Genomic DNA, 13,560 nt, shown 5'->3' with positions numbered 1-13,560 from the left:
GTTTTACATTATATCTTCAAACATTTACCAATATGCTTGTGTCTCATTCCTAGCTGGCTCTTGAACTATTATACTGTTTTTCGTCTTCTCAAGACACAAATTGTACTTGGTACGGGCGTACTGAGCAGCTTCTTCTAGGGTAATCTAAGGACGTCGGGAAATTCGAGCCCCAACGATGTCTGCCATTTTTCAAAGTGGTATGGATGTATGTGAGAATTAATATTTTAAAAATCGTTGCAACCAGGATTATACAAAGATATAATAACTAAATTAATATACGTGTGATTTGCTAGCCACTCGATTAGACATATTTTTTTTATTCGGACACATTCAAAATTAACTAGAATAAATTAAAAACTTTTCTAAACATTGAAAATACATGAAAGTAGTAGTTATAAACTTGTGTTATGTAAATGTATAACTAGTTTATCGTTTTTAGTAACACACATAGATTGTAAAAATGCGTTCGTAAACGATTCAACAATAGTTAACCGAGGGTTAAATGAGACCTTTTTACCCAATTCCTACAAATTTCCGCGTATACATGATTTAAGATACACGTATACGTATATTATATGTCAAAAATGATAACCAAGTGATATAAGTACCCGACATAGAATGATTTGGTTTTGATAGCTGAGTTTCTATTCCGTGACTTTTTTTTTTTAACCCCAATAATGTCAAGAAACTGATATCGAATGGACGTCGAACTATAATGTATACTGGAGGCCCAGTTTACTACAAAGTGTTACTGAATAGGAACATCTTGTGGAATGCAATAGGGATGTGAGTAGGACGTCCATAGGATATTGGTTAGCAACGTCCCGTGGACCTCCATGGAACGAAAATGTTTTAATGGAGTAGAAAATCACTTGGCTTTTGTTGTGTTGCATTTAGGTTAATGGAGCTGATCAGACAAGAGTACCCCAAATAAAACCCCATTTACATTAACTGTAGTAATAGCATATTCAGTGTATGAAATTGCTAGGAGAGCAGAACGTTGACCAACTCGGGATTCATGATGGAACCACACCGTTCGCAAGCGCAAAAAAGGGTCGCTTCTTTCGTAGGGTGACTTTACCTACACATCGAAACATTCAAAGACTGTCAGATGCAATAGTTAGCTGAGCGAAGACTGCCAAATGGATCAGATTTTCGAGCAGTAATGGACTTCTGGTCTCGTACTCAGTGAGAACAAACAGCAACCTTAGATTCTGTATTCAGTACAGTTAGCTCACTGGTCAAACCTGATTGAAAAACATCTAAACATGAATTCTTTCTCGACTTACTCTGAATTTGTTAACCGCCAAATTTTGCCATCAGAGTGACTCCGCGCGCTGTCGTAGCATCTGACAGCTGCCACTGTCACCGAGTTCCGATGCATGTGTTATTTTTTTATCATGAATTTTTTTTGCGTTTTTTAAAACTCATTTGTTACTTATACATCATTTTTTTAAATAAAAATTTCCATGTGGTAGATTTCTTTTACTCTTAAGTATCAAAATTTCTGGATTGACAACTGTTTTCAGATATAAAGAACTTGCAAAAAAACAATTGTTATTCGACGAATAGAGTTTAGTACTGGTACTCGTTAAGTTTAGACGTATTTTAAAGATTTTGTCAAAAAATTGAAGGCCAATAAACTTTTTACTTTTTTGTGTGGTACATGAAAATCACCTAGTCCGTCTCTGCAAATGCGACCGTTGTTCGAATGAAAACCCGTTTCGACGAATCATATTCACATTTACCTGGTTTGAAAAAGTTTAATTCCGTATTCTTTATATGAAAGTTATATACTTAATAGCTTCACGGAAGGATCATGTTTTAAAACATCATACAAAAAATAATGACCCGAATTTTTACATGAAAAATTCTTATTTTATTGTTTGGGTGGCATAAAGGTCAAACAAGCATTGTGTAGCTCTGTGCATAATGAAATTTTAAGCAATTGCTGATCAAAAGTCATCCGTAAACGTTCCCTCTGATTTTGAAGACACAAATTTGATCAAGCACAATCAAGTATCAATATTTACAATCGATAGTTCAGAATCGATACTTAAGACATTCGGGCTTTATTTTTTCATTTCGTAGTGATGGCGCCAAAGGATCCGTTTCGGGATATTCCCGTGAAATTTCATTAAGATGGATTCTTCTTGTCATGCAATACGCACGAGATAAATATGGTACAACTTATAAATTAGTGTTATAACCATTGAAAGTGTGTTATAAAGTTCACAGTGGATGAGAAAGAAACAATGTTTACAGGACCCCTCAGCTTGTTTCACCTTACTCAAGATTATGCCTTTTCTTTGGATATTCCGTGCTATTGATGGGTAGATTGTGCTGTAGGATTTGATCCTGGAAATCTGTCCTGCATTTGTAAAGAAATAGTTTCATGTTCAAGTTCAAGAATAGCAAATGGTTATGACAGAGGGAATGGGATATTTTTTTCCAAGATGGCGTTCGTACTCCGTCTGCCTTTGAAGCTTCTCACCGTTATTTACGTCTGTCACATTTACTCCGTTTATTCGAGACGAGTTATGTGGTCCAAGTTTGAAAAAACAACCATGCCTCCTCTTGATGTTTTTCCAGTAAAATAATATTGTGATCTTCAATTCTTGTTTATAATGGTCATTTTCCTCAATACTATTATATTTCAAATCAAGCCATTGTTTGTTTTTCCAGGTGCTGCTTTTCTTCTGCTAAAGCATGTCTCAGAGAGTGAAGAAATTGCCCTCTAAGGGCAAGGGTGAAGATGGGACTCAAAACATGAGTAAGTAAACTTCTACAAATAACTATAGAGTACCTGCCATGAAATGTTAACACAACTTTAATGAGTCCTGATCAACCATTTTGGCTTCAATTCAATTGGAAGGTTCAAAAGGAAAGCGCAAACGCCCCCGACTAGGCGGTGGGACCAAAAATATTTGTGGGGGCAGTGTTCTGTCAGGTGATGACCATTCACAGTCTCATGCAGATTCAGCCTCCAAAACACCATGGACTCCTCGTTACCTCTCTGACCTTAAGAGCTCTAATATATACAATCGCAATGCGATTGAAGCACCTGCCGAGGTTTATTTTCATTTCATAATTTCAAAGCAGTGAAATTTTAAATTTATTTCCTGTCTGGGTGTTTAGTTGTTTCGGAAAGATCTTATATCAGCGATGAAACTACCCGACTCGGAGCCATTAGGTACGGAAGACTATTGGTCATTATCTGATCCATGGCGTCAAGAATGGGAGCGAGGCGTTCAAGTTCCAGTTTCTCCTGATTCGTTACCTATACCTCGAGTCGTTTGCCTACCCAATGCGCATGCGCCAGAAAGGACACACGATTTCAAACTGTATGATTGATTCATATTTTAAAAAGTATATATATGTTATAACGAAATGGATGTTTTTGTTGGCAGACCGAAAAACAAGTTTGTACGAGTAACACATGATGATTTCTACTCGTCTGATATCCATCAGTTGACTTCCGCTCCAGCACGATCACAGCAAGCATGCGCTTATGACATGGACGATGTGGATTTAGCGTGGTTAAATCGTGTAAATGCCCAGCGAAACGCAATTGGTATTGCATATCACAAAGTCAATCCTGAGTCTGGTAGGAAATTTCTTATTTTATCCTAAACAGGTTCATCCAAGATCTCGGAGTTGTCATTCGAACAAACAATGGAAGAGCTTGAGCGCCAATCGTGGGCTAACATGCAGACTTTGCTCAAAACAGAAGAGTTTCTCGGGATTGAATACGACGAGAACGTTATCTGTGATGTCTGCAGAGCGGTAAGCTTTCTTTCAGGCTCTTCAGAGGAAACGTTTACGAATCTTTATCATTTACAGCCGGATTCAGAGGAGGGAAACGAAATGGTTTTCTGCGATCGTTGTAATATTTGCGTGCATCAGGCTTGCTACGGTATTTTAAGCATACCTCCCGGACCCTGGCTGTGCAAACCGTGTGCACTTGGTTTGCGTCCACCGTGTCAACTTTGTCCCAATCAAGGCGGTGCGCTTAAAGCTACAAGAGGAGGATCAACTTGGGCCCATGTAGCCTGCGCCCTATGGATACCAGAAGTATCTATAGGATGTGTGGAAAAGATGGAACCCATCACTAAAATATCAAGCATTCCGGTAACGGTTTCTTAGTTCGGTCGCTTGGTCTTTTTCTATACTGATCCATTCCATGCTTTGCTTCTCTAGCCAAGTCGGTGGAATCTTAATTGTGTGTTGTGCAAAGAAAAGGGTGGCGCCTGCATCCAGTGCTCTGTGAAGTCGTGTAAAACTGCCTATCATGTGACTTGCGGTTTCAGGCATAGCCTAGAGATGAAGGCTATCGTCGAGGATGAGCATTCCGAAGACGGAGTAAAGTTAAGGGTATGATTTTGCCTGTCAATTTCGCGTTGTAATGTCATCAACTAATGTCTATAAAATCATTTCCGTATTAAATTTTTGTTTCTTTTTGTTTGTATTTTAGTCGTACTGCCAAAAACACTCGATGGTGAAAAAAAGTTCCGGAGGGATCACGGGATCTCATGTTGAAGGCGAGGGGGAGGAAAACACCCAATCCGTTAGGAAGCTGAAAAAAGAAATGACCGTCGAAGAAAGGAACTTAATCCGTGCCCAAAAGTATAGGATACATAAACATGTTTACTTTTTGCGTTTTCTTATTGGGAGTTACTTGTGTGAATCGAGAACTAATTTTTTTTCCTCCTTGCGTCGAAAAGGCTACAACTCATCGAATCGGACTTCTATAAGCATGCCAGCATTAGCGAAACAGCGCGGACGTTAGATCTTGATCTTGATGTCGTTGATCAAATTTTCAACTTTTGGGTTCTTAAACGAAAGGTGTGTGCTCCCAAACTCATGTGTCTTTACAACAAGCAACCAATTTTCTTTTTAAAAAACTTCAGTCCAACCGAGATAGACCATTGCTACCGCCCAAAACCACTGAAACGGAACGATTAAGTCAGCAACAACAGCAAGATATGGAACGTATGAAATTGTTTGTACAGCTGCGACAAGACCTAGAGAGGGTATGAACATACTTCTCATTAACTTTATTATTTTTATCTCGTTAAATGCAGAGTTGTCAGTAAAAACTGTTCTTCGCTGTAGGTTCGAAATTTGTGTTACATGGTCAGCCGAAGAGAGAAATTATCACGATCGTATTTTCGATTGCGAGAACAAACCTTCCACAAGCAAGCAGCGATTTTGTCTCTGTCTGATCTTCAAAAAAATATCACCCCAGCAGAACTGATTGCACTGCGTGACGCCAATCATGGCTCCAATATCTATGACCTTGTATATTCACGTGGGGAAACGATCAAAAAAGAAGGCTTTGAACAAGTCATTCAACTCATAGCAGGCGTACAGTCAAACATCCCCGCAATGAAAAAGGTTTGGCTTTTCGGTAATTATCGGTGACAAGAAAACAGTTTTCATTCTGTGTGCGTTGAATTTTGGTTGCAGGATAAAAATGGAATCGTTGGTCGTCCCAATCATTTAAAGGAAGACAATCCCTATAAACGCACGTACATGAACGGTGGCGAAAGTCGTAGGTCCCGCTCACTTTCTTCCATTAGTGCCGAATCGGCTGCCTCCGATTCCGAAACAAACAGTAGATGGAAGAGACCGGTATTTCAAATCATCTTTCTGTTCGAGTTTCTATGCCGATCACAATTTCCCATTTTTTATTCTTTCCGTTCAGGTGAGAACACCTTCGCAAACATCAATTACCTCGGTCGACAGCGATTTCGATGTAGCCATTACACAGCTTGGTTCCAAAAAAGCCGGTTCGAAAACTAGTGATAGAGCTGGCAAGTTCATTTACACCGACAGTGAGGAAGAAGCGGGACCTCGCAGTGACCCAAGTTCTTCCGTTGTGCGGACCAAAGCCGCTGTCAAGGCGTTTTCTCCTATCACGGCTGGCAGTCGCGGTCGGGGTAAAAAAGCCAGTGAGCCCAAATCTGCTACGAAATCCACCACAGATTTGATCGTGCCTCAGCGACAGGCTGCAAAGAAGGCCACCGAAAGTTTACATAACGCTAATGCCAATGTCTCAGCCAAGGAGAAAAAGGAAGAGAAGGAAACCAAAGGCGTGGGCAAAGAAAACGTTGTTCTCTCCCAACAGCCCAAGAGTGAACTTAAGAGTATTGCCGAGACAATGAATGTAACCTCGGAAGAAACCTGTTCGGTTGAGAAACCGAAAGCAGATGTGAAAAACAATGGCAAGGAAAAGGAGAAGAAAAACTCGTTGGTTGAGAAAGTAATAGCACCATCCGACTTTCCATCTTACGTGCCACAAAGACAGGCAGCTAGGAAAGCGGCCGAAACTATAAAAATCGGGAGTTGCAAATCGTCGATTTCCTTGTTCGACATCGACTCTGACATACCGGGTGATTCTTCTGTGAAAAAGAAATTGAAAAGTGATCCCAAAACATTGCCGAACCCACTTGGCAAAGGGAAAGTGGAACCGAAATCAAAATCCAAGATTGATATCCTGTTTGATACAACTGATTCTGATTCTGGTGATTCAAAAGAGGATAACGAGCTTACAGCAAAAAAGAAAGGTAAGATGGGTGCCGATGCGGAGACGACTCAGGCAACCGGTAAGCCCTTTCGAGACAGGGGTCCCCGGCCGTCCGAGTCCGAATCCCATTCCGCCCGAGGAGGTGTGGCTTCGTCCGGCCAGTCCTCCTCAGCTGGTCGTGGGGCCCAGAAAACTTCCGGCAAAAATGCGTCAGCCACCAAATTGGTCACTGCGACTCTCTCGGAAACGAAAAGTGGGCCGGTCAGAAATAAAGCCCAGCCCGCCGGAGAGTCCTCCGCACAACCCAAACAGCAACAGCCGGTCAAGAAAGTTGCTCAAATCAGCCCGATGTCTGAGATCCCATCCGGTCCCGAATGTCCTGTTGCCGTTAGGGCTCAACAACAACCCGGCAGGTCGAGAACAAGATCCAGTTCATCCAGTTCAAGATCTCGATCTAAAAGCTCCTCAAGCTCGTCTTCCTCGTCAAGTTCCTCCTCCTCATCTGGATCCTCAAGCTCCAGCCTTAGTAGCTCATCTAGCTCCAACTCATCCAGCGAATCAGTCAAATCGACCAATGTCAGTAAAGTACACCCGCAGTCAGAGTCTGCGCAGCCACAGCAACCGCCGCTTAGAACCGGTGCAGGAACCACCAGTTCCGTTGATGTCGTTATCAAACCAAGCAAATTCTCCTCGTCCTCCTCCTCTTCTTCATCGTCGTCATCTTCCTCCTCGTCCTCATCTTCCGATTCATCCAGTCACAGTTCCGATTCGGAATCGGGATCGAACCCCAGCGAAGCTGTTCCTCAGAAGAACGCGATCAAAGGCCGAATCACATCGCCTCGACTGTCTCAAACCTCGGGAGAAGCAGCAGCAGCAGGAACGGCAACACCAAGTGTTGCCAGCCCAGCCAAATCCGGCGAGCCGTCCATTGCAAGAACGAAACTGCCCGTCACCGATCCTGATAATCGATCACATGTTAACAAACCTAAGCCAAAACAGGCCAACAGACGAAGTAGGGGAGATTCCATCTCATCGACACAGCGTGAAGGATTCGATAATCGGCAACCGTGTCGGACAGGTACTGGACTCGAACACTCTGACGGAAAGCGTCGAAATTCAGCTGAGCGTTCCAAGCCAGAGCCAGTACGTAGCCCAATTAAGCAGGAGAAATTGCCCGAACCAGAAGCCAGAATCGATAAAGGTCAAGCGAACGATGCCTTATCGAAATCGGAAACCCCGAGAGCCGGGCACGATAAAGGAGCTGAAATGGTTGAACGCCCAACTCCTGAAGGAGCTACCCAGACGCCAGATGAGGAGACAGGGAAGCATCGAAGAAATGAGGAGCCCTCTGACTTCAAGCTCGAGCACGCGAAACCGGTCGAAGGGCCTTTTTCCCTTACTCAGCCTCCCGTGAAAAAGGCCAAAGAGGAAGGAGCAAACAGAAGTGGCGATCTCTTTGAATTTGACGAAAGCGAGTTGTTGGACATTGCTCGTAGCGTTTCGGATAGTGGCACAGGTTTCCTAAAAAGTGCCTCGCAAATGAGTGAAGGCCGATTGTTTGATGAGGATTACGATCAGGACGATACGGCAGCTCTCTCAACTCTGAGTTATTCCTTCAACACGGAAGCCATCCCCAAAGCCGACACCAACGAGGACAGTGCCAGGGAAACGATGAATCTCGTCGAGAAATTGCGGATGCAATATGCTATCAAAACAGGTCCTGCACCGCCTACACCTACCTGTGCGACGCCGTTGCCAAACGCTGAAAGCGTAGCAACGCCAAGCGAGAGCCAGCCATCAGCGCTACCTGAACAGCAAACGCTGTCTCCCAAATCAGAAGACGGCCTAAATGACTGCCACTCGTTGTCTGTGGTGACCGACAAAGAAACGGATTCGTCGTTCGCCGAAAGAGCTGTTACGCCTTCCAACAGCATCGCACCGCCTAGCAAGTGGAAACCTTTGACACCAGCCAAAGAGGCATCAAGCACAAATTTGAACGATGAAGCGCCTCTTGCTCCGGAAATGTCTCTTGTGCCTGCCAGTCAGGCAGCGATAGAGCCAGTCGAAACGCAGACCCATACAGCTGCTACAAATAGGTCATCGCCATCTGCCTATGCTCACGCGGATCCCTCAGCGGTGGTTACCCAAGATCACACTTTATCCCCTTATTTTTTCAACGTTCCTTATTCAACGCCGTTTCACTTCCCGCCGTATTTTACCTCCTTCTTCAGGCCAGAATTCCTACCACCTTTTCTTTTTCCTTCCTCATTTAATGCCCCCGCCGTGGGAGAGGTGACGATGCTACAGCGTCCTGGTCTTCCGTCACAAACGCCACAGTTTATGTGTCCACCACATCCAGCGCTGCCATTGTCCAGTTCTGCACCGCGGCCCGAGTGCCCTACACCGGCAGACGCCCCTCGGATGGACCCAAAACTTGTTTCGGACACTGAACATAACGAGTCTCAAGCCCGACTTGAAAAAGAACATCCACCGCCAGCAGCACCGCCCGTCACCGAACCTTTGAATCGATCTTCGGAAAAAATCCTTTTGGCACTGCCAGGAGGCCACTTGCCCACCAAAGGGTCCATAGAACCAGAGTTACCTGTACAGAGTGTTAACCAACCGGTTGAGATTATAGAATCGAACCGAAGAGGTGTGAGTCCTGCGCCATTGCCACCATCGCCATTGGAAACGATTGCGCCAGCAGTAAATATCGGGCCAGTAGGGCACACGATCGACACGACGTTTCATCAACCCATTCATTCAGAAGACCCAACTACCGGGTCGTCTTTAGGCTTGTTGACATCGCCGGATGTAATATATCGATCAGTACCGTCAAACGTTCGTGGAGCTTCACCCGTTGTCATGTCGCCGACTACCGAACTTGGCGTTTCCAATTCAGAGAAACGACAACGTCCTACCCGACAGGCAGCCATCAACGCCACGAAAGTAACGGCAGAACAGCTGAATGATATGCATCCGTCTAGTGTACAAAACACTGAGACCGCCGCCGCACCTATTACTGAGGTGCCGGCGTTGACATTGAACGTCTCGCCCAGTAGACCACGGGGAGGAGCAAGAGGGAGAGTGAGCAACCGTGGAGCCCGCGCTAGAGGTGGTGCCGCGGCGAAGAGGGGCCCTATGGGCGTGTTTGAACCGAAACTTGTCTCCGGACTTTCATCGCAAGACCTTGCTGGAACAGTTTACGATTTTGATGACTTCAATGACGACGTCAGTGATCCAGAACGAAGTTGTCCACTAAATTCGAAATTGATTCGTAAACCTGAGGCATTTTCCAGTCCCCTGAGCGGTAAAAGCCCGAAATGCAAGTCAGGTCAGCCAGTCTCAATAACCGGCTTGACGCGCACCAGAAAAAGCCGTGAGCCTTCCACCGACAGCGCGGGTTTCGATTCCGAGAACGAAGCATCGCGAAGGATGACCAACACTCCGATGTCGTTCCATCTCGACAAATCGCCGCCGATTCGCAAGCGTTCCGTTGAGTGCGAAACTCCCATTCTAGCCCCTCAGATTGTACCTCCAATGAGGTTGACTATCCCTCGAGTCAATGTGAGTACGCCCAACTTCGAGCCGAGCATATCGACCACCCCGAGTGCGCCATTGTCGTATAACCGAATTGTCGAAGAACCTCCTTCGTTATCGGATTCGAAGCGCGATGTTGCGTTCGTGCAAGAGTTGCAACCGACTTCCACTGCTGAGCTTAACCATTGCCCTCCCGTTGCAGAACCGTTGCCAATTCCATCTACCTCTTCCACGAGCCCCGTTGTCGGACAGGCCAGCAGCGCGTTACCAAATCAACTTGCTGATTGTTTACCTCGTGCAGCATCTATGCCTGGGCCATCAGTGAAAGCCATGCAGGACTTGGAAGCCCTGAATCGTGCTATAGAGTCAGCCCTGGCCGCCAAGCCGTCTTTAGCCGATGCCGTCAAACCCGAAACGCTCGTTCCACCAACTGCGTGTCCATCGACGACGGTGGCTGCCACGCCGACGTGCAACAGCATCATGACGTCGATCGATTCCTCTCGCCACGCTCTGAAATTCAAAATCAAAGGTCCGTTTTTGGACGCTAACTATTCTGGTGGCAATTCGGGTGGTAATACCTCAGCTCTACCGTCGTCTCTGAATTCCAGCAGCGCGTCTTGCACTCCAGCCGCTGAGAGTTCCAACTTGAGACGGATGCGGAAGAAAGAACTGATCCGGCAATACGTTTCCCAAGACGTGACTACTCCGGCCCAGCCGTCTCATCTGAACGCGTTCCTCCACTTTCCTTATTCTTCGGCCCTTGCCTACGCCAACGAGGAGTATCTCTTAGCCGGAAGTAATGATCTCAGTGAAGTCATTGGCAGCACCAATGTTGGAACGCTTCCCTCCTCGTCGAACCTGGGCCAACAGGCCATCGGTGGTGCTGGCGGCGGTGGTGGTGGGTATAATGGGGGCAAAAGTCACATTTCCATACCAAAAGCTGTGGCTTCACTAGGATCGTTTGGCAGTCACGATGACTACATTAGCACCGGTCCGCTCAACGAACACGCCAGGGATGGTAAAAGAAGAAGAAGAGGCAATGCCATGAATCCGCCACTTTCGCGAGAACTGCGTAATCTCCAGATGTCTGCGTCGCTGATGGACCCGTCTCTGGCGGCGGACAGGACTAACGAAACAGAAGTGGGTAAGAGGAAGGAGCGGCGGCGTGGGCGGCCTCCGAGTAACCGAACCAGCGCCACGTGTCAGGAGATGGCCGTCGTTAGTGAGAAAGATAAGAATACTAACCTGGATTTTGCTACGCATCCGCCTCCAAAGTTGAAGATTCGATTTCGTGAAAAACTCGGTGCCGGTGAAGTGGTCACTGTGTGTGATTCGGGGGGCCTGGACGTTTCCACCGAGAACGCCGGTGACGACCCGTTGACCGCGCATACCAAAGAAGACGATGAAGCCAAGAAGATCCGCTTCCGGCCACCTAAAAAACGTTTATCTGATTCTGGCAGCGATGTCAACAAATTGGTTGGGAGAGACGCGATGGGTGGTGGCAGCGACCCACCGCGCCTGGAAAACAATCCACCAACACTGGAGGAACTCTGGAGGCAAAGCATGAAGTTTCGCGAAGAAGTGATGGCTGATTTTTCCAAATCAGAGAGACGAAAAGGACACCAGCCGCAGTCAGTCGGGGATAATAGCAGTGCCGACAAGCCAGATGGCGCCCCTTGCGGTCTCGATTTCAAACCTGAATTCAAAAACAAGCGACACAAAACGAAAACGCGTAAAGACCGCAGCAAATCCAAAGATCGCGACGGCAATAACCGTCGGAGGCCTCCGGTGGCGAGCACGGACCTTGTGTCCATCGCCGGCGGAGGCGGCGTGGATGGTTATCATTTTGCTAGCGTTGGTGGGTGTAGTGGGGAAGCCGTCGAAAGCGGCCGTAAGAGAAAACGAAGTTTGAGTGATGAGAACGGTGTAAACAACAGCATTGATGGTCACGCCGGTCGCAATGGGGTTCAAATCATTTCCAAAGACAATCGAGAAAATTGTTCGGCACCACCTAAACTGATCATTCGCTTTGGCAAAAAGCCCGTAAGCGGAATTCGCGATCCTCCCTCCAACGACGTGAAATTGTTGCAGAATATGGAATCTCAAGGTAACGAAGATGTGACACCACCGCCACCACTCGAGAAACACGAAGGGGGCGATGTTCCATCGGGAGTCACATCTATGCGACTGATGCCCATCAAGCTCAAACTAGCGCGTTGTTCGCAAGGCAGCTACGTTACCAAAGCCAAATCGGACTCGACCCCACCTCCGTCGCCGACAGCCACACCGAAAGAAAGCTGCGAGGTCAGGTGATGAAAGTAAGAACCTGCCTCTCTCCCTGATGCCTCCACCCTTCCCAAACCTCACATCATTTTTTGCTTCGTTTCCACGTACTCCTTTGTTTTACTTTTCATAGCACGCCGTTTGTGACGTTCGAATTGGAGGTGGAAAACAAAATCAACTGACCGATGTAACTGCTCTTTTTTTTTAAGCTATAACCCCCTCCCCCCTCGTCTCCTCTTCTAACCCAATTTCGTCTTGTTCAAGGCTCAGTTGCAACCGTCATTTTATGAAATTTTGTTAGACCAACATGTTCAACAGTTTTGCATGCATTGTGTTTATAATCGTTTTACGACGAACATATTCACTCCCCGTCACTTCTTTACCAGGGAGGGGGGAACCTTTTTTTTCTTTTGTTTGACTGGCCCATATTCAGGTGGAATAAAAGTCTTATTTTTCTCATCGGACGATTAATTGATCCATTTTCCCATAGGTCCCGTACATACCTTTCTTCGTGTTCTTTATCCCCTAAAGCAACAAAATATGGACACAGATATCTTAACATCTTTGTGTCCCTTGTATATTTGAATAATATTGCGTCTTGTATTTTTGCCTATTGTAATGTTTTAACCTCATTATGATTAAGTCTATGTTTGTCCATGCCCTTTTTTTCCCTTTCTTCTAGCCTTTAAGATTTATAGCCAGGTCAATACGTGGTCAGAGCTATTTAAAGTGTGTACAGTTTTCCTATGTAAGTGCAACGTTATGTGAACCCTTCGTACCCACCACCAACCCCATAACGTCAAGAAGCAGCATTTATCTAAGGAAAAAAAAATATTAAAAAAAAATCTGGTGAAATAAATGAAGAAAAAAAAACACGAAAACGAAAAAAAAAATTATAATAATTCCTGAATGAACTACGTTGGTCCCACTCTGTGAACACCTTTCAACAATGGATGAGTTAACAATTGTGTAAGGGTTTCGATATTATTTATGACGAACACCGCCGATTGAGTTTCTTATCGCTGTTGTAAATTTTATGTTTTTACACTGAATATTTTAATCGTATTGCAACTCGTGTGTTTGGTAACTGGTGTTCGAACGTGACTGGTTCCAAATTATGTTGGTATTCGATGTGACTGGGACGGGCTTTCTGATTGAATACAAGCTTGAATCCAAACAAAAAGTACATTGCTATATTAAACTTATTG

The 13,560-nt window shown here is 45.4% G+C and overlaps 1 protein-coding gene across 2 annotated transcripts; it reads left to right on the top strand.

Moving 5' to 3' along the window:
- Positions 1–2,070: 2,070 nt before the first annotated feature.
- LOC130699801 (PHD finger protein rhinoceros-like) lies at positions 2,071–13,535 on the top strand. Of its 2 annotated transcripts, none has more exons than XM_059496573.1 (14): positions 2,071–2,183; positions 2,686–2,773; positions 2,876–3,072; positions 3,139–3,344; positions 3,411–3,574; positions 3,638–3,786; positions 3,844–4,131; positions 4,201–4,374; positions 4,475–4,626; positions 4,725–4,845; positions 4,911–5,033; positions 5,116–5,397; positions 5,470–5,634; positions 5,708–13,535. In XM_059496573.1, exons 2-14 carry the CDS (start codon positions 2,710–2,712, stop codon positions 12,380–12,382), a joined length of 8,760 nt encoding a protein of 2,919 aa, XP_059352556.1. In that variant the 5' UTR covers positions 2,071–2,183; positions 2,686–2,709; the 3' UTR covers positions 12,383–13,535. The 2 variants fall into 2 exon arrangements, with proteins under 2 accessions (XP_059352556.1, XP_057377927.1); XM_057521944.2 differs by lacking the exon at positions 2,071–2,183 and adding an exon at positions 2,238–2,591.
- The last annotated feature ends 25 nt before the right edge of the window (positions 13,536–13,560 follow it).

The sequence above is a fragment of the Daphnia carinata genome, chromosome 8 (genome assembly GCF_022539665.2).
Source record: "Daphnia carinata strain CSIRO-1 chromosome 8, CSIRO_AGI_Dcar_HiC_V3, whole genome shotgun sequence".
Classification (NCBI taxonomy): domain Eukaryota; kingdom Metazoa; phylum Arthropoda; class Branchiopoda; order Diplostraca; family Daphniidae; genus Daphnia; species Daphnia carinata.
This window is presented reverse-complemented; position numbering and strand designations above follow the sequence as displayed.

What these genes read in the sequence shown, in the direction of transcription:
- LOC130699801 (XM_059496573.1), top strand. Translation starts at nt 2,710, where the DNA reads ATGTCTCAGAGAGTGAAGAAATTGCCCTCTAAGGGCAAGGGTGAAGAT. An exon ending in CGATTGAAGCACCTGCCGAG is followed by an intron (nt 3,073 to 3,138) that starts GTTTATTTTCAT and finishes CTGGGTGTTTAG; the next exon opens with TTGTTTCGGAAAGATCTTAT. An exon ending in TGCCCAGCGAAACGCAATTG is followed by an intron (nt 3,575 to 3,637) that starts GTATTGCATATC and finishes TATCCTAAACAG; the next exon opens with GTTCATCCAAGATCTCGGAG.